The 23945-nt window shown below is 55.1% G+C and overlaps 3 protein-coding genes across 11 annotated transcripts; 1 reads left to right on the plus strand and 2 right to left on the minus strand.

The window, feature by feature from the left end:
• On the plus strand, positions 1–13956 carry CCDC120 (coiled-coil domain containing 120). Of its 7 annotated transcripts, none has more exons than XM_012730385.1 (12): positions 1–297; positions 4212–4380; positions 7126–7225; positions 7399–7489; positions 7621–7754; positions 8422–8574; positions 8934–9222; positions 9493–9555; positions 9776–9950; positions 10071–10169; positions 11383–12294; positions 12766–13956. In XM_012730385.1, the coding sequence occupies exons 4-12, from the start codon at positions 7441–7443 to the stop codon at positions 12878–12880; spliced, it is 1989 nt and encodes a 662-aa protein (XP_012585839.1). In that variant the 5' UTR covers positions 1–297; positions 4212–4380; positions 7126–7225; positions 7399–7440; the 3' UTR covers positions 12881–13956. The 7 variants fall into 7 exon arrangements, with proteins under 7 accessions (XP_012585839.1, XP_012585841.1, XP_012585842.1 ...); XM_012730387.1 differs by having other exon boundaries at positions 7126–7212; XM_012730386.1 differs by lacking the exon at positions 1–297 and adding an exon at positions 439–520.
• A 358-nt stretch (positions 13957–14314) lies between these two features.
• On the minus strand, positions 14315–17211 carry PRAF2 (PRA1 domain family, member 2). Its single transcript, XM_004690029.2, has 3 exons — positions 16946–17211; positions 15558–15775; positions 14315–15150 (listed from the first exon to the last, which is right to left on the minus strand). The coding sequence occupies exons 1-3, from the start codon at positions 17122–17124 to the stop codon at positions 15011–15013; spliced, it is 537 nt and encodes a 178-aa protein (XP_004690086.1). The 5' UTR covers positions 17125–17211; the 3' UTR covers positions 14315–15010.
• Positions 17212–17575: 364 nt separating this feature from the next.
• Positions 17576–23585, minus strand: WDR45 (WD repeat domain 45). Of its 3 annotated transcripts, none has more exons than XM_012730358.1 (11): positions 23486–23585; positions 21935–22006; positions 21747–21821; positions 21550–21654; positions 19690–19798; positions 19469–19563; positions 19012–19091; positions 18693–18901; positions 18514–18615; positions 18286–18431; positions 17576–18062 (listed from the first exon to the last, which is right to left on the minus strand). In XM_012730358.1, the coding sequence occupies exons 2-11, from the start codon at positions 21987–21989 to the stop codon at positions 17953–17955; spliced, it is 1086 nt and encodes a 361-aa protein (XP_012585812.1). In that variant the 5' UTR covers positions 21990–22006; positions 23486–23585; the 3' UTR covers positions 17576–17952. The 3 variants fall into 3 exon arrangements, with proteins under 3 accessions (XP_012585812.1, XP_004690084.1, XP_004690085.1); XM_004690027.2 differs by having other exon boundaries at positions 23481–23585; XM_004690028.2 differs by having other exon boundaries at positions 17768–18062; positions 19690–19795; positions 23481–23585.
• Between the last annotated feature and the right edge of the window lie 360 nt (positions 23586–23945).

The following is a 23945-nucleotide window of genomic DNA, read 5'->3' on the forward strand; positions in this document are numbered from 1 at the left end:
GCTCCGCGGCCGAGGTGGTGGTGCCGCGGGGAGGGAATTGACTGGAGTTCAAGGCGGGGGCCTGGGTCCACCGAGCCGGGGCTCCTCTCTTCCCTCCTTGCGCTCCCCCGTCTGACCCCCTCGACTAAGTCTAGCCCCCTCGGCTAACAGTCGCGCAGCTGAACGTGGCCCACAGCAGGAAAGGGGAATAGGCGCGAGCCCAGGGACGAGGGGGTGGGGGTTCGCAAAGGAGGGGCGCGCCCACCAGTCTCCCCAGCCTTCACCGACCCCGCCTACACCGCGGGGCGAGGACCCTTGGTGAGTAACGCCCGCTTGGGGAGGAAGGGAGGAGATAGGGCGGGGTGAGGGCCCGGAAACGCGGAGGGGGGGAATGGACCTGCGCGCGCACTACGACCTCTGACCCCGTGGTCTTGGCGCTGGACCACTTCTGGACCTGACTACCTTTAAAAAATCGCGAACCCCGGGCAATCTTGGCCTCAGGGCACCCAGTCTGGTCGCTGACCTAACCGTGTTCGGCTTGGTATGATCCTCAACCCCTGTCTTGTCCCGCTAAAACCCACTCCTGATCCCAGACCCCATGTTCTTAGGATCCTTGACTTCACCCCAGATCCTTGCCTTCCTGTTCTATCTCTGAAGCTCTTCTTGTTTTGTCCTGATCACCCTAATTTCTGTCCTGATGCTTGACGGTGTGTTTCTTAAACTCTTGTCCACTCTGAACCCTTCCAGTCATGTCTTGTCCCTCTAACACCAATCTGATCTAGGTCTGTCCAAATTCCTGACCTCTAACTTACCTACTTTGTCCCCACCCTGCACTATCTACCCAGTCCTTTGATTTGTCCTACCTGGCTCACCACCTATAGACCCCACCCCCTAGCCCGTAGTTTTTCCATCTTCTCTTGTCCCAACAAAGTCCTCATTCCGATCCTCATTCTGTCCTTGTCTTTTCCTGCTCCTTACCTCCATTTTAACCCTGCCTTTTCTCCAATCCCTTCCCTTGACCGCTGTCTCGGTCTGTCCCCAGTCATGTCTTTTGACTAGTTCTGTACTGGTGATGACCCCTGCCCTGCTTTTTTATGCCCTGCTGTCCCTCATTTTTCTCTAACTCTTGTCCTGAACCTGACTCCACACCATCAGATAATCCTGGCTCATTCTCTGTCCTGTCTCCTGACCATCATCCTACAATGACTTGCTTTGTAGTCTTTTTTCTTTTCTGTTCCTTAATTCCTTCCCATCCTCATGCCCCCATTTGACTCTTCCATGCCCCTCCAACCTGTTCACATCTCCCTCCTGCCTAACACTCCCTCTCTGAGCCCAGGACAGTGATCCCATTATTCCTTGCCCCTGGATTCAGATGTTCAGCTGTTGCTGTTACCTCTGAAGTTCATCATAAAGGCTTCTCTTAGCATGAACCAGAGCATACAACCTTGTGGGACCTGTGTAGCGGGTGGGGTTTTGTACGTGATTCCCCATCCCCACTCAGTGATCTTACACAGAGCTTGCATTTCTTTCCCTGCCCCAGGAGAGCATGGAACTGTTCTTGTGCCCCCTATGCTCCCTATGTGTGAAAGAACACCCTAAATTATTCAATGGCTCTCTGGGAGTCTGTGAGGTCTGGATCATGTTTCCAGCCTTGCTAGGTTGGGGCTACCCATGTCAGGGGAGGGAGGGGACTTGGCTATGTGTGAATCTTCTAAGTCATGTTACCCCCATCTCCTGCTCTTCATCTTCAGTGCATGATCCCTATTTTCCTAGTCTGAAATAAAGCTCATTCTAGGCTGAAGACTTTAGGGCTTGGTAAGGGTGGAATGGGATCAGGGGTTCCTCCCCCCTTCCAAAAGTAACCAATCCAAATCTTGGTGCTAATTCATTTCACCTCCATGGAAAAGGTCATTGTGGGTGAGGGCTGGTGTTAGAATCAGGCCCATCTGGTGGTAACATTTACACCATGAGGTTCCCTCTCTGTCTGAATCTGCTTGATTTTGTGGACAGATGAAAATTTGAATAGCATAGAGGTAAATGTGTAATTCAGTTATGTTCTATGCCTACATTTCTCATAGAGACTAATGAGAGTTTGAATAATGAGATACCAGGCCCATGCCATTTATCTCAGACATTTATCCAAACCTTTTAATAACAACACAAACTTCTCTTACTCCTAATCTGTAGCTGAGTTCTGAGAGGGAGAATTCAGATAGTTCAGATTGGGCAAGATACCGAGTTATGTGAAGGTATTTTGTGTTTACATAGTAGTGAGAATTCAGATAATGAGGGCTAGGTCTCTAACTCAAATGTTCATGTTTTCAAATCTTCCTTTTTCCTGACCTGTGCTGGCAGGGGGTAGGGTAGTGCGGATAAAATGTATATGGTTTCTGCGTTTTGCCTTGTGAGTAAAGAAAATAGAAAGAAAGGGAGGGATACCAATTCTGTCTGAAAAATGTATACAAATCCATTCATTTGCTGTATTTGGATAGTGCAAGTTTATCTGAATATCTCTGGTTCCTGCATTTTTTTTTGATGCTGAGTAGGGAGAGGTGGAATGAGGGGCAGTGTTTCTGTTGCAAAAATGTTTGGTTTGGTGAGCAGTGAGAGTTGTGTGTCTGGGTAGCAAGTAGGGAGGGTTTGGAGGTTGGGGGATACCACCTCTGTCTCAGAAAGACATCTGACCACATTTAATTACTGATTTTGGATATGGAGCTTTGGACAAATTATTCAAGGAAAAAACAGCCCCATTTCAGATGTCTCAGATGAGGCTGAGGGATACCTGCCCTGTCTCAGAAAACTGTACTATTTGAGTCATGAGTTTGGATTGGGTGGGATACTTGTAATTGTGACACTGCCCTGTGCCAACTTCATATGTGTTAACTCATGTGCTCACAACCACCCTGTGAGGTACATACCATTATCATCATCCCCATTTTATAGATGAAGACATTGAGGCACACAGAGGTTAAATGCCTTTTTCAGGCAGTCACACAGCCAGTAAGTGGCAGAGCTAGGTTGGATTCCAGACCTAGCACTTGCCAACTCTCTGAGAGGGTCAGGCTCCTAGATGCTAGTCAACTTCTAGGCTGGTAAAGGTCATGGACCAGAGCCTCCCTGGTGGCACAAGGGGTTAAGTTCCAGCACTATCAAGCTATTGGCAGCCTGAGTTTGATCCCCAGCCAGGGAGCTGACCCCCATGGTGCAGCAGATCTCTCCTATCTCACCTGTTGTTCCCCTAGGCAGTGCATTTCAGTCAGTCTGCCTGTTCTCCTCCCCACTCTGTCTCTGGTGGATCCTGTCAACCTCCATACCTCTGGCCTACACCCCAGCTTTTGTATGCATGAATAAATAAATCTTAAAAAATTAAAATAGGAGTCATGGACCAGAGTGATAGGTATGTGGGTGACTCCACATTACTTGCTCTCCACTTTGCCCCTCCACAGTAGCCCACCTCTGAGTGAGTTTATTGTTGTTATTGACAGCCATTAATGAGGTGGTATCAGTTTCTTGAAATACCTTTTGAAGTGACTTTGGCTTCTCTTGGCTCTCTAACCGGTTACAGTTTTACAGATGAGGAAACATAATCTTTGAGACTCAGTCTGCTTCGCCAGATTCCCTTGTTCCTCTGGTTTAGATTTTATAAATATTCTTTTCCCAACATCCTTGGTGTCCCACGAGAGGCAGGAGGGGCTGTGCTGAGTAGAAGACCGGTCTCACCAGCACCTCACTGCCCACCTTGGCACTACACCTCCGCAGCCCCGGGCAGTGAAAAGGGAGGGGGGATGAAAGGGGCCTTTGTGTCCCATGCGGAAATCTCACACCCAGGAAGAGAGGTGGGCAGGATGGTGGAGGCCTCAATAACATGTATGTGGGGCACTGCTGACACGGGGACTCCTCTCTTGGCCCACCTGCCAAGGGGGGAGGGGCCTTTCCTCTCGCTGCCCTTTCACATCATGGCACAGGCTGCTGCAGGGGCCTGGCTTGGGCCTTGGGCCCTGAGGTCACAGAGCAGATGGTTCCAAATGGAGCACAGGATGTGTGTGGTGTGTGCCGGGGCAGGCCCAGCTGGTGTTGTAGGGAAGCAGTATGTCACAGGGACTCAGAGCCCTTCATTTTTGGCTGGCATGAAGCCGGCTTCTGACCAAAAATGCCCCAAGGAGGGAGGAATGGGGGAGACCCAGCTTAGATGTGAAGCAGCATGAGTCTCCTCTCCCACTCCTCCCTTGCAGGAGTAACCTCTGTCTGCCACCGACCTGGGACCTAGCCCCCCCCTCCCAGCCTGGATTCTACGTGCTTTTATGCCCCTGTGAGCTGAATCAGGCCTCTTCACTTCTCTGAGCGCCAGCTTCTACATCTACTGGCTGGCTATGAAGAGCTGGGTCTACACCATCACCCCAGGTTTGTAAGGGGCAGGAGGGGTTAAAACAAGTGTGTGCTTGGTCAGTTTTCTGGGATGACCGCTTCTGGAGCTGCTTAAGGTGGTAGGGTCTTGAGACCTGGTCTCTTCTTAGAAAAGTCTACTCCCTCTGTCTCCCTCTGGGAAACCTTTACCCCTGTGTGGGTGGGAGTTGCCTTAAGACCTTCTCCCATCCCTGCCTTGCCCTGGAAGGAGAGGGTAAGGGCCTTAGGAATGTGATACGTGCTGCCAAGAGACCCAGGAGGCCTCCCCTGCGCTTAGCAGCTCCCAGATCTCCACCCCTAGCTCCCAGGTAAGATCCATGGGCGGGTTGGGTGGGCAGGGTCTGACCTGGGAATTTGGGCAATCGGAGAGGTAGTTGCCACTCACACGACCCTTAGTCCTTCTTTTTCAGTTCTCTGCTAGGTGTATGGATTTGGGGAGGGGTGTCCAGACTGTCTTCTGGGCCATGCCGAACACCCTGAGGGGACCTGGTCCCAAGACTGCCCCTAAGGGTGGCTTGAGCCCTGGTGACAGGCAGGCAAGGGTTAAAAGGTACGGCCGCCCAGCCCTGGCCAGGTAGGCTGGGCCACTGCCTAGTGGGAGGCGGCCTAGACATCAGCCTCAGTGCTCAGCTCACTGCCACTACCAGCTGGAGCCGAGCCTGGGTGAGACAACTATTTTTTGGCGGACCCTGAGGCCACCTACAACACCTCTCTGGCATTGGTAAGCACTTGGGAACAGTGGGTGAAGGATGGGGTTAAGGGGTATGGGACATACTAACTTCCTTGTGGTGGTGAGGGTGGGAGGGAGAACACAGAACCAGGTCTGTGCCTGTTTGAGGGAGGACGGGCAGGCCTGAGTGAAGAGTGAATCCCAAAATGTCCAAGTTCTTTTCCTGACCTGAAGCCGATTCCTTGCCGGAAATGGATGAAGGGAAGAGATGGGGAGAAAAGGAGCCAGACTCTCTTCTCTGCTCCCTCACTTCCTTATACTGGCCTCACCTGAAGGAGCAGCCTCTGACCTCCCTTTGCTCTGGGCCCAGGCCTCCAGGAAAGCCCAGAGCAGGCTATTGAGTAACTGCTTCCCGGCACCTGCCTGCCTGCTCCCCCCCCCCATCTGTTCACTTAGAGCTGGGGCAGGGGGGCCCTTTGAGTGTGTGGAGAGCAGTTCCAGATACCTGGAATATGTATTTGCTCTGATGGTGGCAGGATGTAGAAATGGGGTCCTACTGAGGGTGTTGGGGTGCCACCCAGGTGAGGTATCTTAGTTGTAAACAGTCATTACGGCCAGGAATTTCTTTCTCGGCTGTGGTGTCAGAAGGGCAGACCTGAAAAACCTGCTGGGCCCGCCTCTGGGTGTGGGGGGGTGCCATCTGTAGCTCTCCTACTGCAGTCCGTCCTGTCCGGGACATGGCTTCTGTCTAGTGGGGAGACCCAGGGGCTGGTTTCCCCGGTGGGGGTGAGGAGGGGATAGTGGGGAGAAGGCTGCTGGGATCCTCCTTCTTGCCCTCTATGTGGGAGAGGGGTCACCCTGCACCCCAAGGCAAATGTGCAAAGGGCAGGCGAGCAGAAAGAGCTGAGGCTGAGGTTTGGGAGCTAGGTGTGGGGGTGTGGGGCGTTGACCCTGAGTCTAGCCTGCCCAGTGACCCCATGACTCAGGCTTGAGTTATGTCCCCAAGGTCAGGCTGTGAGAGCGGAGTCAGGGTTCCTGTCTGGATTCTGTGTTGACTTCCCACAAGGCCATAAACTTCCAGAGAAGGAAGGCTCAGGGCAGTCCAGTTTGGGATGTGGGACCAGTCCTGGTGAATGGGCCCATGGGAGAGGAGTTGAGGTTCCTGGTGGGGTGGAGGAAGGTTTAGAGAATTCCTCAAACCCAAATAGGGCCAGGGGAAGGAGCCCCATGATCCAAGGGAACAGAAGAGGCTGAGCTGAGCCCTCAAGGAAGCCCTGGCATGCTGGGCAGCATTGGCCTTGCAAGGCGGGCCTATGCGGGCCTCTGGAAGGCAGGGCTGCTGCTGGAGCTACAAAAAGGCTATAGGGACTGACCCCGCCCTGATGGCGAGGGAGAGATACCAATCCTAGGGGACAGTAGGAGGACTGCCGAGAAGCTGGCGACACAATGTCAGCATGGATGGGAGAAGGGCTTCTGCCCCTGTCCCCACTGTTGCCCGGGTCTTCCCCACACCCGGCCATCATCTGGCTATCATCTCAGCTGTGGATTTCAAAGTAGGTGGGGATAAGACCTTGGTTGCCTTGTGAGGCCCTCCCTGCACCTGCCTCTGAGGTCAGGCCAAGTGGTAGGAGGTGATGTCACCTGGCTTCCCAGCTGGGGACTAAGCAGGATATGGGAGGGAGGGAACAGACTCTAGAGAAAGGCGCGAAAGCAGGGCTGGCGGCCAACCAGGCCAGGCTTCTGGTCAGTGAGGGTGTCTGGGGGCAGAGAAGGAGGCCTGGCTGCCTGGGGAACTTATGAGGAGTTGTTGGGATTGGAGCAGCTCCATGAAGGATTGTGGGTAGGGGTGGGAGGGCCTAGGCTACATGCTAAGCCATGGGCAGCTTATTTTACTTCTATGCCTTCCTTTTCTCTCTCTAACATGGGAGTGATAATCATCACAGAACTTCTGTCATAGGGGCGTTATGAAGGTTACATGTCCTGCGGAGGGTTACTGTTTCTGGTCTCCAGGTGCTTAGCAAATGCCGCTGTTACGGTTAGTTGAATCTGTACTGTGAATTCTCCCTCCCCAGGCGAGACTCCTGACTGTGGCCTATGGGCCTCTGAGGAGGCGTTGTAAGTCCGCCCGGCTCCCCACTTGCTGTGCTCCCACTCAATGGGTAGGGAACCAAGGTACTAGGGCTCGGTGGGTGCAGACACACACAGATTCCGAAAGGGCAGGTCAAGCAGGTGGGTGGGATCAGGGCACACCTTCTTCCCAGTTGGGGTGTGGGAAGCTGGATAGGGGCAGGGGCTGGGGGAATCACAGAATGTGATCCTCAGTGGCTCCTGTGCCTCACTGCCAGGCCTTGTCCAGCCATCAGCCCCGGCCTCTTGGCAGCACCAGGATGGAAGTCAAAGGTCAGCTGATCAGCTCTCCCACCTTCAATGCTCCAGGTCTGTGACTGTTTCCCTCTCCTGCTACCTCGTCCCCTCCTCTGAGTCACCCCTGCCCACTTGGGAAGGGTTGACCCTTGGCCCTGCAGGTTGCCTGCTTTCCCATTAATCTTACCTCCCTCTCTGCCCAGCTGCCCTGTTTGGAGAGGCTGCCCCCCAGGTAAAGTCAGAGCGTCTGCGAGGGCTGCTGGACCGGCAGCGGGCCCTGCAGGAGGCCCTGAGCCTGAAACTTCAAGAGCTCCGCAAAGTGTGTCTCCAGGAGGCGGTGAGGGCCTGACTAAGGGTGGCCAGTGGGCGGAGTATGAGGGGCTGGAGCCTCTAGCTAGGCATGTGGTGGTAGTTGCTGAGCTACTTGGCTAAGCTGTAGATACCCTGTTACCCTCCAGTTCCTCAAAGCTTAGCTCAGATGTCTCAGAATCAGTAACATAACAGAGGCCCCCAATCCCCTATCAACAATTGGAATTTTAAAGAAACCTCAAAAAACAAAAGCTGTTTCTAAAACTTGGCAGCAAAACCTGACCTCACTGACACTGGGTGATTTATAGTTTCGATTTACCCCTTAGTGTGAATGTCCGTGCAGCTTGCCAGAAATAATAACGTGCCTCAGAGCACGCAGCCCTGCGTGTGAAAGGAAGTGCTGTAGAATGCACACATGTAGACTGTGCCGTCTTTATAAAAAGGAGGAAATTCTGGGCTCGGAAGCAGGTCTCTGTGTTCCTTGCCTGTCGCCCCAGAGATCCGGGCCACTGAGGGAGTGAGTCTCCATTGCACACCTACCTGGTGGAGATTGTGGGAGGAGGAAGAAGCATGACGGGCATGGGGCGCTGAGCAGGACTGAGCTCCCTGTGGGACTTTGGTAGCTTCTGGGTCATTACTGCTTTACTTCATCCCCCCAACTACCCGTGGTAGCCTCTGATCCCTGCTTCCTCCAGGAGCTGACCGGCCAGCTGCCCCCTGAGTGCCCGCTCGAGCCTGGTGAGCGGCCTGGTGAACGGCCCCAGTTAGTCCGCCGGCGGCCCCCTCCCGCCCGAGCCTACCCTCCACCGCACCCCAACCCAGCACACCACTCCCTGTGTCCTACTGAGGTGAGGAGATGGGCACAGAGAACAAGAGGAGATGAGACTGCCATGGAGGAGAAGGAGCCTGGACAGAACACGGAGGGCAGAGTGGGGGGGGCGGTTAGCTCCAGGGAAAGAGTGTGCGATGAGAAGGGAGCCTTCTTGAGGCTCCTGTCAGAATAGACCTCTCACTCCTAGGAAGACAAATAGTTCTAAACAAAACTGCCTCTATTCCCAGAGGGCCTAAGCTCCACCCCCGGGGAATAGACCAGCCCTAGGAAGAGTCGGCCCTGCCTGCAGTGTAGACACATGCTGCAAAGTAGATGGGCTCTTCCCTGGATTTCCAGTCCTCGGTCCCATCCCGTCCTCTTGGGTGGGTCCCGCAGGAGCTGGCTCTGGAGGCCCTGGAGCGTGAGGTGTCCGTGCAGCAGCAGATCGCAGCAGCTGCCCGCCGCCTGGCCTTGGCCCCTGAGCTGAGTGCTGAACAGCGCCGCCGGCGGCGACAGGTCCAGGCCGATGCGCTGCGGAGGCTGCACGAGCTGGAGGAGCAGCTCAGGGACTTCCGGGCCCGCTGCGGCCTCCCGGTGCTCCCACCATCCCAGCCACTGTCCACAGGGACTGTCATCACCACCCAGGGTGTCTGCTTGGGCACACGCCTCGCTCAGCTCAGCCAAGGTGAGCCTGACTCCCCATCGCATTGGTGAAGGTGGGAGAGTGGGATGTAGACAGAACTGGAAGGGCCTGACTAGTAAGAAGAGTTGTACACTGGCTCCCGGGGATGGTGGGGCCTTTGGGAACGGATTGATAGGCACCAGAAAGGTGTGGAACCAAGCCTCTGGGGGTCTGGGACTGAGGGAAAGCTCTGCTCTTGGGAGGGCTGTGGTGGGGAGGAGCTCAGCCCCTGGTGTAAGGGAAGAGCGCCAGTCTCCCCCTTCTCGCCTGCAGAGGATGTAGTTCTGCACTCGGAGAGCAGCTCCCTGTCAGAGTCTGGGGCCAGTCACGATAATGGTGAGGCTTCTGTTCCCCAAACCTGTCCATCCTTTGATGCTCAACCCTCTCTTTCCTCTTCAGCCGCCCCCCCCTTAGCTCCTCTGTCCTGTCCTGTGGGGACCACTCTGTCTTCTTCAGCCCCAGTGTCCACCTTGTCCTCTTCAGCCCTCTGCCTCCCTAGCCCCTACCCTTTGCTTTACCCTTGTTGACTCCTCTCTACTTTTACCCTTCCTCCCAGAGGAGCCCCGTAGCTGCTTCCCTTTGGCAGAGCGCCCCTCACCACCCAAGGCCTGGGACCAGCTGCGGGCTGTATCTGGGGGCAGCCCTGAGCGGAGAACCCCATGGAAACCACCCCCGTCAGATCTTTATGGGGACCTGAAGAGCCGACGCAACTCTGTGGCCAGCCCCACCAGGTGAGGGTGAACCCATTTCCTCTCTTCCCCAGATGCAGGGAGTGGGGTCCTGAGGCTGGCCTGGCAGGAAGGCCTGCTGATGGCTACAGTCTTTAACCTGGCCCTTTTATTTCTGTCTAGCCCCACACGCTCGCTGCCCAGGAGTGCCTCCAGTTTTGAGGGGCGAAGTGTACCTGCCACCCCTGTCCTCACCCGGGGTGCTGGCCCCCAGCACTGCAAGTAAGGAGACTCTGAGGGTGGATTTGGGCACCAGAAGAGGGAAATGTTAGTTTTAACTGGGACCGTTAGGGAGAGCATTATCAAAGAGTATGGGGCATGAGAGACTGGGCTTTGAAAGGTGACTAGGAGTTAGTGGAAAAGAAGGGGAAGGGGACTGAGGAAAAGAAACACCAGAGTTCAAGTATGGGCTTTTTTGCGCATTTTGGACAAGTCAGTTCCCTTTTCTGAATCTCTGTCTCCTCATTGTGAAGTGTGTCTACCTTGGAAAGACATTGTCGGCCAAGTTCTAGCTCACATGTTCTGAGCATTTCCTGCATGTTAGGAGTCAGTATGTGCTATATGTGCTGTCAGCTCATTTAGTTGTCCCGAGACCCCTATGAGGTTTGTGCTGTGGTGGTTCTCACATTATAGATGAGGAAACTGAGGCACAGAGAGGTGAAATAACTCGTCAGTAGACTGAAGGCCTGGTATGGGAACCTGGGCAAGTTTGAATCTGGAGTCTGCTTTTAACTATTATTCCTTACTGTTTCTTGAAGAAAAAAGCTGAAGTACCTACTGCTCCCAGGCTGGGAACAAAACTGAGTCCCCATCCTTGTGGCCCTTGGTGATAGCTTTTGGTGATCCTTACATGTGGTGGGACAGAAAGTTCAAAAGGGTCTTGAATTCTAGACCAAGGGATTACGATTTTGTGGTGGCCAAAGTGGGGGTCTGGGAGAAGGGTCTGAGCAAGGGATGAGAGGTGAGATGAGTCAGAAAGAGCCCTCACTCCCCAGCCCTGCATGTGCTTACATCTCCCTCAGAGCTACTGTCCCAGTGGCCTCCGTGCGTTTGCAGCCCGCCACCCCCAGCCTTTTCATTCTGTGACCTGCCACCATTACATGTATTTTTCTCCTACTTTGTTCTTGAAACAAAAATAATTCTGGGACAGTAATGGTCAAAGTATGAGCACATCTCTACCTTCGTTTATGTACTGCTCTTGTGCTAAGGCGAGCACTATCTTTTTTAAGTTGAGGTGATGGGTTTACAACACTGCATGTGATTTAGGGAGCAGGCTCACACCTCCTCCATATATACCACCTTCGTTCACACATGCAGTTCTAATCCTGGGCCCATTTTGCAGATGGGAAAGTAAAGGCTCAGAAAGGGAGGGTACTCATTTTGTCTGCCTGGTCGCTCTGACCCTACTCCCATCAACCACCTCCTCTGCCCCCAGACCTGAAGGCCTCCATTCTCGCCAGTGGTCCGGCAGCCAGGACTCCCAGATGGGCTTCCCCCGGGCGGATCCTGCTTCCGACCGCGCCTCCCTCTTTGCCGCTCGCACCCGTCGTAGCAACAGCTCCGAGGCCCTGCTGGTGGACCGAGCAGCTGGTGGGGGAGCTGGCTCCCCACCTGCACCTCTAGTTCCCCCTGCCACTGGCCCCCCAGTCTGCAAAAGCAGTGAGGTGCTGTATGAGCGCCCCCAGCCAACCCCTGCCTTTTCCTCCCGCACAGCTGGCCCCCCAGACCCACCCCGGGCTGCCCGGCCTAGCTCAGCTGCCCCTGCTTCCCGTGGGCCTCCCCGGCTCCCACCTATGTGTGGGGACTTTCTCTTGGACTATCCCCTGGACCGGGGCCTGCCCCGAGGTGGTGGGGCAGCCTGGGCAGAGTTGCTACCTGCAGCTGAGGTCCCAGGACCCCTCTCCCGCCGGGATGGCTTCCTCGCCATGCTCCCAGGCCCACCACCTGTATATGCAGCTGACAGCAGCAGCCCCCTCCTCCGCAGCAAGGACCCCCACACCCGTGCCACCCGCACCAAGCCCTGTGGCCTGCCTCTGGAGGCTGCCGAGGGTCTGGAGGTGCATCCAAATTCTCTGCTGTGGATGCCCCCACACACCCGCGTCCCCCCAGCTGGTGAACGCAGCGGCCACAAGAGCCTTGCCCTGGAGGGGCTGCGGGACTGGTACATCCGGAACTCGGGACTGGCTTCGGGGCCCCAGCGCCGGCCTGCACTCCCCCACATGGGTCCGCAACACCCACCCTTCCTCCATGCCCGCTGCTATGAAGTGGGCCAGGCGCTGTATGGGGCCCCCAGCCAGGCACCGCTCCCGCACTCAAGGAGTTTCACGGCGCCCCCTGTCTCTGGCAGGTATGGGGGTTGCTTTTACTGATGGGTTGGGTTCTCTTGAGGCAGATGGCAAAAGTACCCAGGCCAGAGAGCAGCTAGTTGTGATAGCTGATGACTTGGAGTAGGGGAGAGCTCATGTGGGCTTGGCATAGGGCCAGCGGGCTCTGGCCACCCCACATTAATCCGTGGGCTCACATTGGAGGGGTGTCTTGGCGCTCACAGCGTCCTCTCCCAAGCTAGGGAAGAGTTGTAATGCATGTCAGCTGGAAAGGAGCCTTGAAACCAGGTGCTGAGAGGAAGGGCCAGCTGTCCACCTCGCCTTTCTCTTCTTCCTCTCACTGTGCCCCACACTTGAGAGCCCAAAGGAGCTGTCCTGTGCCTGCTTCCACCTCTTTAACGAGCCTCTTTTCCTCTCTCTCTGTGTGTTGTCCGTCTTTTCCTCTCTCCTGTCTTCCCACCCTGTCCTCCGGATTCCTGCTACCCCTCCTAAAGATACTACGCGGACTTCCTGTACCCCCAGGAGCTGAGCGCTCGTTTAAGTGACCTGACGCTAGAGGGGGAGCAGTCCTCCACTTCTGACCCCCAGACCCCGGGGACACTGGTCTGACCCCTGCTGATATGCTCCTCGCTGGCCTGGGCATGAGTCCAGTCTGAGGAGCACACAGCTGACTGCACTGAGCCCTGGGGTGTGGTTGCTCTCAGTCCTCGGGGCGCCAACCTGATCTTCTCAAGCCCCTGGCTCAACGTGGGCCCACAATGCTGTCTAATGCCCCACTTCTCTTCTCACACTGTGCTGGGACTGGGGGCCCTCGGACAGCCTAAAAAAGGGGGGGGATGACGTCATGGGGACTCCAAGGCCCTTCCTCCATTTCTGTTTACAGTTGTGATTTAGGTCTTCACTGTCTTCCCCCAACACTAGACATTTTGTAAAAGGGAAACTGTGATCTCTTCCTGGTTGGGTTCATTCCTATGCCCATGCCCAGCCTACTCCATATAGGAGCCCCCTCCACAAAATGGACCATATGGGGTCTCAGGGCCCTGACTGGGGCAGCCAGGGACCCTGGTGTGAGCAGTACTCCCCGCCATCTCCCACTGGGGCAGTTTTTAGGAAGATGGGCCCGCTGTCCACATTTGGAAGAACTCAAGTCTGGGTGGGGGGTGGGGGGCTTGGGTTCATCTCCCCCAAGGGGTGCCTAAAGGAGCCCTGGTCCCTGTCTGCCTGTCTGTGCCCGCTGCCTCTGCCCATAGGGCGAGATGGCCCAGCCTTTGGTGGCAGTCTCTGCCCTGACTGTCCCCAATCAGAAGCCCCGCAGGAGGACCAAAGGGCAGAGCTGTTGGGTGTGTTGCATCCTGAGATGCCGCGGTGGTGGAAGCTGGCACCTATTAGACGCCAGTAAAATCCTCAGGTGACATCTGGCCACAGGCTACGTCACGTCTTCCTTGGCTTTCTTTCCATCCACCACTTTTTAAACAAATCTACACAAGCTGTGTTTTCTATACCTGTCTGTGACTTTCTGGAGCTGGGGGTCCCCCTACCCCCTTTACCTGGTGTTAAACTTTTTTTTTTGTACCAATGGATCTGGGCCCAGTACACTACCCACACTGGAAGGGGATTTCTATAATAAATGTGTAAACTGAACCCATATGTTGTTCCTTTAAATGCCACACCTCAGGGGGCCACACCTTTGGCTAAGATCAGATAACATATTTGTACAAGAAAAAAAAAAGGAGCTCGGGAGAAACAGCCTGTGATAACGCCATCCGCCATCCATCCGCTTTGGCTTCTTTACTTGCTCTGTGGTGAGGCAACTTCTTTGCTTATGTGCACCCAGACCCCAGCCCCTCCTGAACAAGAGCCCTTAGTGATAGGCGATAAGAAATGTCCTTGTCCTTAATTGCCTGTGAGGTTCCAGGAATGGGCTGGGCCACTCCTTCAGTGCACATGTCTGACAGGGTCCCAGTGTGGGAAAGTCCACAGAAGTGAAAGGCAGACTGCCACTTCTAGCCATGGAAACACGCAGAGTACTCAGGAGGCCCAGACTGGCTTGAACAATGCCAGAAGCTTTATTGTTGCGGCAACACTGATACATATGCCCCACCCCTTGGCTTACTGCCACGCCACCTCACCTCTTGGTCCTCAGCACGGGGCGCTTGGGGGAGGGGCAGAACCCCCTGGCAGAGCCAGCTGGAGGCTAGTGGTACTGGTGTTGGGGTCATCTGGGCCCAAAGGTTCAATGGGGTCAGAATATCTAAGTCTTCCCCCTAGATGGGAGCTGGGAACACCTGGGTCTGGGGTGCAAGATTTGGCAATGCCTTGACCTGGATTCAAAGCTGGCGTAGTGTCTAGAAAACTCTTGGCTCAGGGTGCAAGATTTGAGCCTCCCATTTCCTAGATCCCAGTTTTGGTGCTAGCATGGGAGATGAGTGGGTCCCAAACTGGGGTTGGAAGGAGTGTCTCTGGGTCAGCTTTGAGATGGGCCATGGGTGCTCTGGTCTCCAAACTGGCTTTGGGTCCCAAGCTCAGGGCTAGAGAAGACAGATCCCTTAGGTAGTGACTGGTTATGAAGGATATGAGGGAATATTATCCCAGTTTTAGACTTGGAGAGAGGGTCACAGCTGTCCTGCTTTCTGAACTGGGTACGGGATACCTCTGTAAAGGCTAGGAAGGGCTCTGGGTCCCCAGTATGGGTATGCAGGGGGTAGTATTCTCCAGTATTTGGGTCCAGATCCCAGGGCCTTAAGATCCAGCCTCCTGCTCTTGTCCCAATGCTTCCAGCAGAAGCCCCATTGGCGTCCGCTTGAGTCCAATGCTTTCGATTTTGTTCTCTATCTTGTTCTTGAGGTTGCGCAGGCGCAGTGAGGCGTGCACCAGGATCACTGTAGACAGCAGGAGGAAAGTGGGGTCAGTGGGATGGGATGTTGGCCTTTAGCCAAATGGGGCCCACAGAGGGGAATTGGGGCACAGATGGGCCAAAGTAGGCAATGTCCAGGACGCCTGATGTATTGTGTGGCTGAGTAGCATACTTTGCCAAAGGGGCATGGTCAAGAAGGGCACAAAGGCCTGTGGATGAGGGCCTGGGGAAGGGCATGAACACCAGTGGTGAGGCCCAGAAAGGCAGAAGTGAAAAGGATGCCCCCAGTAGGGCGGAGAAACCAGGGAAGGCATCTGTGCAGGGGTGTGACCTTGCCTGCAGTGTGTCCCAGGGCCCCCTCAGCCCAGAAACCAGGTTTGAGCTGGCCGTTCTCCCGGCTGTAGGCCATGGAAGGGTAGTGGAGTGACTCACCAAGCACTGGCCCAGCAATGCTGAGCAGGAAGGTACCAGCGCCACCCACGGCCCAGAGGACGAGAAAGCTGACCACCAGCACTGTGGCCAGGCAGGCAGCGGGGTGGCTACGGCGGCATCGGCGCACAGCTGCTTGGGTCTCAGCGGCCCATACCAGCATGCCAAGGGCCACCACTACTACCAGTGCGCTTAGGAGGGTGTGAAGCGGGCGCATATACCTGCAGGAACAATGGAACTAAGTTAGCCAACCGGGCAGGTGGGGGAGGGCTGGCAGGCCTTGGAGTCCTGGATCATGGTTCACCTGGATCGGGCCCAAGAGCTTTGGTCCCATCCCTGCAGACCTTCTAGCCCAGGAAATACTCCTGCCAGCCCTGTGTCCAGCTGGTCTAGTCTCCAGAGCTTCCAACTCTCAGGCTCCGTCTGTACTCATTTCTTCCCCATCAGTCCTCCAGCCCCAACTTCCTTAGATGCCCCAGTTAGGTCCTTCCATCCCTCTAGGTCCTCAGGCTTCCAGCCCTTCCCTGTGCTTGCCTTCTAACTCCACTCCCGCAGGACCCGTCTGCAGTTCCTTCACCCCAACCCACCCCAACCCACCCCAACCCATACAGCCCTGTTTCAGGGCTTGTCTCCATATGTTTCCCTCTCCCCTGAGCGTCCTTATAGGACGCTCCTTCCAGGCTTCCTCTCCTGACAGTTCTCCCCCCCTTCCCACTTTCCTACAGATTTGTTTGTCCCAGTGTAACTGGTAGACCGCTTCCAGGCTCTCCCACCCACTCTTGATTCCCCACCCTGCCCAAGTCCCTCCTCCAGGTTCTCTGTCCCTCTATGGCCTCAGCCCTTCCATCCCTGGGTCCTCCCCTCTTGCCTCAGTTTCCCCAACAGGTACCTGCATCTGTGCCTTCAGTCACAGCATCTCTCCAAGGCCAGAACTTACACAAGTCCACCCTCCACACACCTCAACCTGACCACATCCCTGCTCTGGGCTCTGCCCTAAGTCCTCTAGGGCTTCCTCCATGTGGCCCCATCATTCACATGGCCCACCACCCCCCAGGCACACTCATGTCCCACTTTTAGGCTTTCTGTTACCTACAAGTCCACCTTTCTAACCACTTTCCCCTTCAGTTCCACACTTTCTCGGTCCCTCTCTGCCCCCCTCAGTCAGGCTCTATCCTAGGCCCTCCTCACAATCAAGTCCCACTTCTTCAAGTCCCCCCCCCCCTTCCATGCCCATCAGGCTTTCCATCTCTGCTCTACGCACTATTCCAGGTCTTGCAACCCCCACCCCACCACCTCCCAAGGTTACTCCTTCTGGGCCTCAAAACCAGCAGGCCCACCCTCCGTGCCCTGCAGGCGTCCCAGGCAAACCGGCGCCTCCCTTCCTCCCTCACCCGGCCAGAGCGAGACCGAAGCCGAAGCAGAGGAGATAGTTGGTTTGGTAGTAGAGGAGGTTGTTGATGACGCGGTGGCACCATCGCTGCGGGTCGCACGGATCCGGGGCCACCAGACGCGCCGACCCCAGGACGAAGTCGTCTAGGGCGCGTAGCGGCGGCAGCCGCACCTCCGACATCCTGCCAATGGATGTAGCTGGACCAACTAGAAGAGCGGCCCGACTACAACACCCGCTACCCCGCGCACCGCCGCGGGGGACACCGGGAAATGGAGTCCGACCAAAGCAAACCGCTCAGACGCAGCAGGGCACGTGACCGAAACGAAAGCACCGCGCCGGAACTGTAAACGCAGGGGCTGGTGGGAAATCAAGTCTTCGTCTCTGCCGAGCAGAGCGGTTGTTTTCGCCTGGGCGGGGACACTAAGGGGGCGGGGCGGGGGGTTGTTGGGGGCGGGGGGACGGTTCCCGGCCCTGCTGGCAGCTCAAGTGTACTGTAGCCAATTGCCAGACTGAAGAGGACTCACAGAGATAGCAGCAAGGACCCCATTTCCTCCCTGTCACTTCTTCCCTTTCCCTGGCCTCCAGCAGGGCCTTTTCAGCTTCATCTTATCTAGGAGACCACCCCCCTCCATTTAGCCATAAATACTATTTAGGGTCTTTTATTCATTTTTGTCACATCAGAGATCTCTGACAAGTTTTTAAAAACCCTACAGGTTGGATTAGGGCTCTCCCTCTGGGTCCCTGGACAGTCTTCTCCAGGCTGGGGGCCCCCGGGGTTGGCTGCCTCCCTGGGTTCCTGGCTGGCACTGTGGGCACACGGGAATAGAGGACACATGGTCATCAAAATTTCTTGGTGGACACGAGCTGTTTAGACATTGCTTTGCTGAGTGGAGGGTGGATACCCGCTGCATTAACGCTTGCTGGCCGGCGGCTTCCACAGGACTCCAACCCTCCCTCAAAGGCTTTGTGATTTGCAGTTGCGGGTTCCTAGCACAAACCCCAGGGTCCTTAAAAGTCATCATCATCACAGATGTCGAGGTACACATCGAAAGCCTCTCTGTTGCAGTTCCCATCAGGAGTGAAGACGTATTTGTGGAAGGTCCCATCTACACAGATGGCTGGAGGAGGGGAGGATCAGTAAAAGATTAGAGGCTGCTGAAGCCACACACGCTAATCCTCAGGTGTCCCGTGGCCTAGGGTCTACCTCTAGGCCTTTGCCTGTATGTCATCCCTCTTTATCCATTCTAGCTCCCTTAGGCTTCCCATACCCTAAATTTCTTCCAGATCCAATTTGCAGGTCTTTGTCACGTAATACCCCTCAACCAAGGGCTATCCACTCACCAATGACAGAGTTGACATTCTTAGAAGTATTGCGACCGAAGGCACAGATGCAGGCTGACTCAGCAGGCACGGTAAAGCTTGCCAGGCTCCACTGAGAGTCCACATACTGCCCGATCATAGGCCCCACTTTGCCCACACGAGCCAGCCTGCAGGTAGCATTGGGTAAGCCCAAGTGTGGGGCATGGGTAGGGGGATGGAGGAGAGGTAGGGTGGGGTATGAGTACTCACGCAGAGCGGCGGTTGAGGCGGGTATCTTTGAGAGCAAAGATATGGACGGTGCCCTTATCACTGGAAGCACACAGGAAGGAGGAATCATGGCTGAAGTTGATGCTGGAAGACAGACCAGCAGCGTCACTCACATGTCATGTGGCACCGGGCCACCAGCCACCATGAGGCCCTGTGCTCACCAGTAGAGGGTGGCGGGGTCAGTGCCTCGACGCAGCTCCACCAGTTTCTCCTTGGACTGGGTGTCAAAAAGGCGAATAAGGGTGCCCTTCTGGGAGGCTGAGGCTACTACAGTGCCTGGCTGGTTCAGGGACACGCAGGCCACATCACTCTGATGTGCATTAATGGTAAAAGGAGCAGATGACGTGCCAGGCTTTGTGCTGGCCAGGTCCTACGGTGGAAGGAGTCGTTTGGGCTTGGGGTAGTATGCAACAGGGGCCAACAGTTCATATGGAGAGCCAGCTCACCCCCCAACCCATCCTTGCCCGCTGGGAGGCTCACCACAAGTTGCAGACTCCCGCACTTGTGTCCTGGGAACACCAACAACTGCTTCTCCAGGCTGGGGCAGAGGTCACAGAGCCCTAAGTGTGGGGATGAAGAGGGGTGGGACAGTGAAGGGGAAATAGGGAAAGTGGACATAGCTGGATAAGGGCTAGACTTGCACCTTCCTGATACATGTTACCCACAGAATCCTAAGAGCTTGCCTCAGCAGTGTGCCTGGCCAGCAAGGCAGAGTCCCTTCCTCCTTCTGCAGTGATGACAGCCCCAAGAGGACCCGACAAACCCACGCATGTCCTTTCTAGGTGTTTCTGCACTGCTATCTGGGGCACCCAGAGGTGGGGCAGGGCAGAGGGTGGGAAGATGGAACTGGTTAAGGGACTGAAAGCTGGAGAAACTGGGAGCGTGAGTATCTGGGCCCTGTTTACTGCCTTCTGCTCTTACACCCAGGTCTCCTCACCTTTGGGGTTGTCCCGGGTATCAAACTCAAACAGCTTTCGGGGATTGTCAGGGAAGGAGTACACATAGATGCGGTTCCTCAGCACGATGACGATTCTGTGGGCATCACACAACACAGGGTAGCTGTGAGCAGAGGACAGGATGCCCAGGTGGGACTAACCGTCTTGCCTGCTTTGGGGACCTCCTACCTCCCCCTGCCCCATAGGTCTTCCTCAGGCTCACTTGTCATGGCGCATGCGCACAGCCAGCACTGGCTTGGTGAAGGTGAACTCCAACACCAGCTTTTCCTTGGAGTCCTTGCCCTCCCGGGCGTCGTCCCAGATCAGCACTGCTGGGCAGGTGGGTACATTGTGGGGGCCAAGGTTTAAGGTGAGGGGCAGCTCTGGTGACATGAGACACACCCCTAATCCCCATGGGACCTCAACCCACTTGTTAGCTTTTTGCTAACACCCAAGGTGAACTTCAGGCATCATGGGCAGTTGCGTCCAAGATTTCTGAGAGAACAGGTTCTAGTACTGTTATACCCACTTACAGATGAGGTTACTGAAGAGTATCTGACCAAGGACAACTAAGCCCATGGGCAACTAAGTAGGGCCTGATAGCTAACCCTGTAACTATTTCTTCCTTGAGGCTCTTACCTAACCTATAACCCTGAAAGATTTCTGTGAGGAATACTAGGGCTCTGGCCTAAAGGCATCTCTTGCCATGTCCCAGTGGGATCAACAAAAACCATTAAAACATAATGGGTTTGGGCCCTCCCTGATGGTGCAACCAGACCCAGAAAAGCACAGCACTGTAAAGCTATCAGCAACCACTGCACAAGTTTGACCCCCAGCCAGGGAGCTGACCCACATGGCGCAACAGACCTCTCCTGACCTGCCTGCTGCTCCCCTCAGCAATGTATTTCAGTCAATCGACCTGCTCTGCTCCCCATTGTCTCTGGGGAATCCTTTTTTTTTTTTTTAGAGTTATATATATATATTTTATTTTTTTATTTTAATTATTACAAAAGTTTATTTTTACATCATTTTGCACTTTTTTTTTCCATCTCGATAGTAATCCCCGAGGGTTTCCCATCACCAAATCACCCGTGTGCCACCACCATAGTCCCGTACATTTCCCTCCCTTCCCCCCCCCGTTTTTGATCCCATTCCCCACTCCACCTCTGGGGAATCCTTTTAACCCCCACCCCTGCACCTCTGGCCTGTACCCCAGTTCTTGTGAGCATAAATAAGTAAATACTTTTTTTAAATGGGTTTAAGTTTGATGATGGCACATGGGTGATTTGGTGAAGAAAAGCCCAAGGGGATTACAACTGAGATAGAAATAGGCACAAAATAATGTAAAAAAAAACAAAAACAAAAACAAAAACATGGGTTTAAGACTCCAGGCAAGAGGATGGCAGGGAGAGGCTCCACAAGATTTTTTTTTTTTTAAGATTTATTTATTTATTCGTACGGAATGGGGGTACAGGCCAGAGGCTCAGGGGAGGTGAGAGGCTTCACCAGAGACAGAGTGGGGAGCAGAACAGGCAGATGGACGAAGTACACTGCTGAGGGGAGCAGCGGGCGGGTCAGGAGAGGTCTGCCGCACCATGTGGTCTCCTCCGGGGCAGGCGGGAATCGAACTCATGCGGAAGTGACTTTAGCTTCTCAGTGCAGTGCTTTAACCCGCTGCGCCACCAGGGAGGGCCCTCCATAAGATTTTAACCCTATTGTTTGTGGCCTTGGATAAGTCACTTACCCTCTCTAGGTTTATCTATAAACATTGAGATGATGGTATTTCCTATCACACTGAATTACTATGTAGATTAAATGAGTTAATACACATAAAGTGCTTATCACAGCACCAGGCCAACAGTAAATGCTCAGTAAGCAAGGGCATGCATACCAGAGGCATTCGGTTTTTTAAGCAAAGACAAAACATCAAGCTTCTCAAGCTTTAAGATCCATGACTTCCAAGCTGTAGGCCTCCCTGTGTGACTCTGAGGCACTGATTTCATTTGCCAGTTCCTTGGGGTGCCTGGGGGCGGCCAGAGCTCCAAGGAATCTGGGCTAAAAGCAGAATGATGAGGGCACTTACCTGAGATCTCTGAGAACTTGGGGCTGCTACCACCACCTACTAGGGCCAACAGGTTGGAGCGGTGCAGCATCTCCACCAGGCCCATGCTGCCCACCTGTTCGTGGTCTGGACAAGGATGGGTATCAGTAGGGGCGGGAAATGATGCCAGCCCTGCCCTTCTGCCCACTCCCGCCTCCCAGCCCCCCAACATGGCTCACCCAGATGCCCTTTCTCCATCAATGGCTCCACATTGTAGATGCGCACACCAGTCTCCATGGCGCAGCAAAAGCAGCCTGGGGGATGAGAGGTTTCAGGCTGCCTCAGAGGATGCCCAGGTGGGAAGCTCGGGGCTCAACACATACCTCTGGTTTCTCATTCCCTCCCTCCCACATGAAACCTTTCTCACTTTGGTCTTGGTTGAAACGCAGGCTGGTTACTCCTCGAAGAGGCTGTTGAGTCATGGTCCAGGATTGCTTCCCTGGACACAAATGGGGTAGGATTGGGAAAAGTCCTGAGGTCTACCCTCTGGGTCTACCCTCCTAGAAATTCTGTCCCTAACAGATTTCTTCTTCCTCTCTGCTATCTACTAACTCCAGCAAGACTGCAAAGACAAAAGGAGGGGAAGAAGACTGGGTCTCCCAGGGCCCCAAACAGCAGATGGCCAGAAACCTCCCCATCTTCTCAGTCTTGCCTGACCATAGCTCCAGGCCTACCCTGACCTGGACCCTCTATTTTCTCTGTACTTGCTGGCCCTCATGGCTTGTCAGGAAGTAATGGGGCAGGGGGTGCCCCAGTAATACCTCCTTCCTACTCCTGGCTAATCCTGGCCCCAATATCCAGCATGGCCTGAATCCACTCCCACCCACTTCTCATCTTCACACCTGGACACCAAATCCACCTGTCAATAAACAGGGGAAAGGTCATCCACCTCTTCCTGTGTCTTCCTGACCTGCCCCCAAGACCTGCTATGGTTGGTCCACCACTCTTGGGAATTCCCCAATCATGCCTGTCTGACCCTCCCAGCAACCCATGAAGCAGCTCACAGCTCCCCACTTAACAGGCTCCCTCAAACCTCTTTAGGATCCCATGTTTATCTTGGGACAAACTCTTCTCAGGGCATGCTAACGTTTGCCCAACCAGTGACAACTCAGATGTTCCCCCAGATCCTCTTAAGACCTCGAGACCCTGCCCCAGGAGTCCCCTATCACTAAATCCCCCACCCCTGGAACACCCCCTTCCATGTGCTCTGCTGTCCATACTCCCGACAACAGGGTGACTCAGACCCATTCCTAGGAATCCCATCCCCCTAAGTGTCCTCCTCCAGACCCTCTGTACTCAGCCAAGACCCCTTTCAAGACCCTTGTTCAGGACACACACCTCCCAAAATATCTACCAGGGACGACTTATTTGCCCCCCAAGACAGGTACCTGCCCTGGAACTCCCCAAGATTCATAGGGCAGATTCCTGTCCTAGAGTCCTCATACTCCCTGAAAACTCCCATCTCCCCCAAGACCTTTGCTCACACACGCCCCCTTCCCATCCTCCAATAGCCCAAGATTCCTACCTCCCCCCAACCCCTGTGCCACCTCCAAAAGCACTGTCTCATTGGACAGCCCCACCTTCCAAAACTCCTTCTTTGCATTCCCATTCCAAAGATCCTCGTCACCCAAAAGCCCTGCCGCGGGATGCCTCACACACCCTCCCCCCACCCAGCTTCCTCGGGTCCAGGACAGCCTTTATACTCCTGCTAACCGGGTCCAGGACAGCCTTTATACTCCTGCTAACCGGGTCCAGGACGGCCTTTATACTCCTGCTAACACCAGCACCCACTCAAGATCCCTGTCCCAGGACACCCCCCAATCCACCAAGACCTCTGATCAAGAGACCCCAAGTCGCCCTTAGACCCCAACGAATTTTAAGATCATGTCCCAGCTCCCCGTCACTGCACTGACCCGACCTCTGTGCGTCCCCGATCCCAGTCCCGCTGTCGGTGCCGCCCGCGGCCCGGCTTTCTGACCTCCCGGGCCCAGACGCCCGGCTTCAGTGTTTACATCAGGTCTCACTTCCGGGGGAGGGAGCCTGTGACCGGAAATGACTCACCCAGGCCGGAAAACGCCGCCGCCGCCCTGCTAGCCCAGCTTTTGGGTGTTTGGTGCTTGCCGAGTAGTGATTGCTGTGTCCGCCTAGGAGGGGGCGGGGAGCGGAGTTGGCTCCACCTGGGCATGGCTAGCTGAAGCCCTGGGGAGCGGTGGGCGAGAGAGTCTGCCCTTCCCGGTGCTGACAGAGGCTCAGTATCGCCCAATTCGGTCCTTCTGTGAGAGCCAGAGGCGGTTCACCTCAGCTAACAAGTCTAGGATCTAAGGGGGGGCTAGAATGACCGCCCCCCGGCAGCGAGGTGTCAGCCTCCCAGGCGCCTA

The sequence above is a fragment of the Condylura cristata genome, unplaced genomic scaffold (assembly GCF_000260355.1).
Source record: "Condylura cristata isolate star-nosed mole 26May11 unplaced genomic scaffold, ConCri1.0 scaffold00027, whole genome shotgun sequence".
In the NCBI taxonomy this organism is placed as follows: domain Eukaryota; kingdom Metazoa; phylum Chordata; class Mammalia; order Eulipotyphla; family Talpidae; genus Condylura; species Condylura cristata.

Bases quoted from the DNA above. Each gene is read 5' to 3' on its own strand.
- WDR45 (XM_012730358.1), bottom strand. From the start codon at position 21,989: ATGACTCAACAGCCTCTTCGAGGAGTAACCAGCCTGCGTTTCAACCAA. The intron at 21,822-21,934 runs GTGAGAAAGGTT...CTCATCCCCCAG, and splicing joins GCGTTTCAACCAAGACCAAA to GCTGCTTTTGCTGCGCCATG. The intron at 19,092-19,468 runs GTGAGGAGACCT...CCCCACACTTAG, and splicing joins TACCCGGGACAACCCCAAAG to GGCTCTGTGACCTCTGCCCC.
- CCDC120 (XM_012730385.1), top strand. From the start codon at position 7,441: ATGGAAGTCAAAGGTCAGCTGATCAGCTCTCCCACCTTCAATGCTCCA. The intron at 9,951-10,070 runs GTGAGGGTGAAC...ATTTCTGTCTAG, and splicing joins TCTGTGGCCAGCCCCACCAG to CCCCACACGCTCGCTGCCCA. The intron at 10,170-11,382 runs GTAAGGAGACTC...CTCTGCCCCCAG, and splicing joins GCTGGCCCCCAGCACTGCAA to ACCTGAAGGCCTCCATTCTC.
- PRAF2 (XM_004690029.2), bottom strand. From the start codon at position 17,124: ATGTCGGAGGTGCGGCTGCCGCCGCTACGCGCCCTAGACGACTTCGTC. The intron at 15,776-16,945 runs GTGAGGGAGGAA...TTGTTCCTGCAG, and splicing joins TTCGGTCTCGCTCTGGCCGG to GTATATGCGCCCGCTTCACA. The intron at 15,151-15,557 runs GTGAGTCACTCC...TGCTGTCTACAG, and splicing joins CATTGCTGGGCCAGTGCTTG to TGATCCTGGTGCACGCCTCA.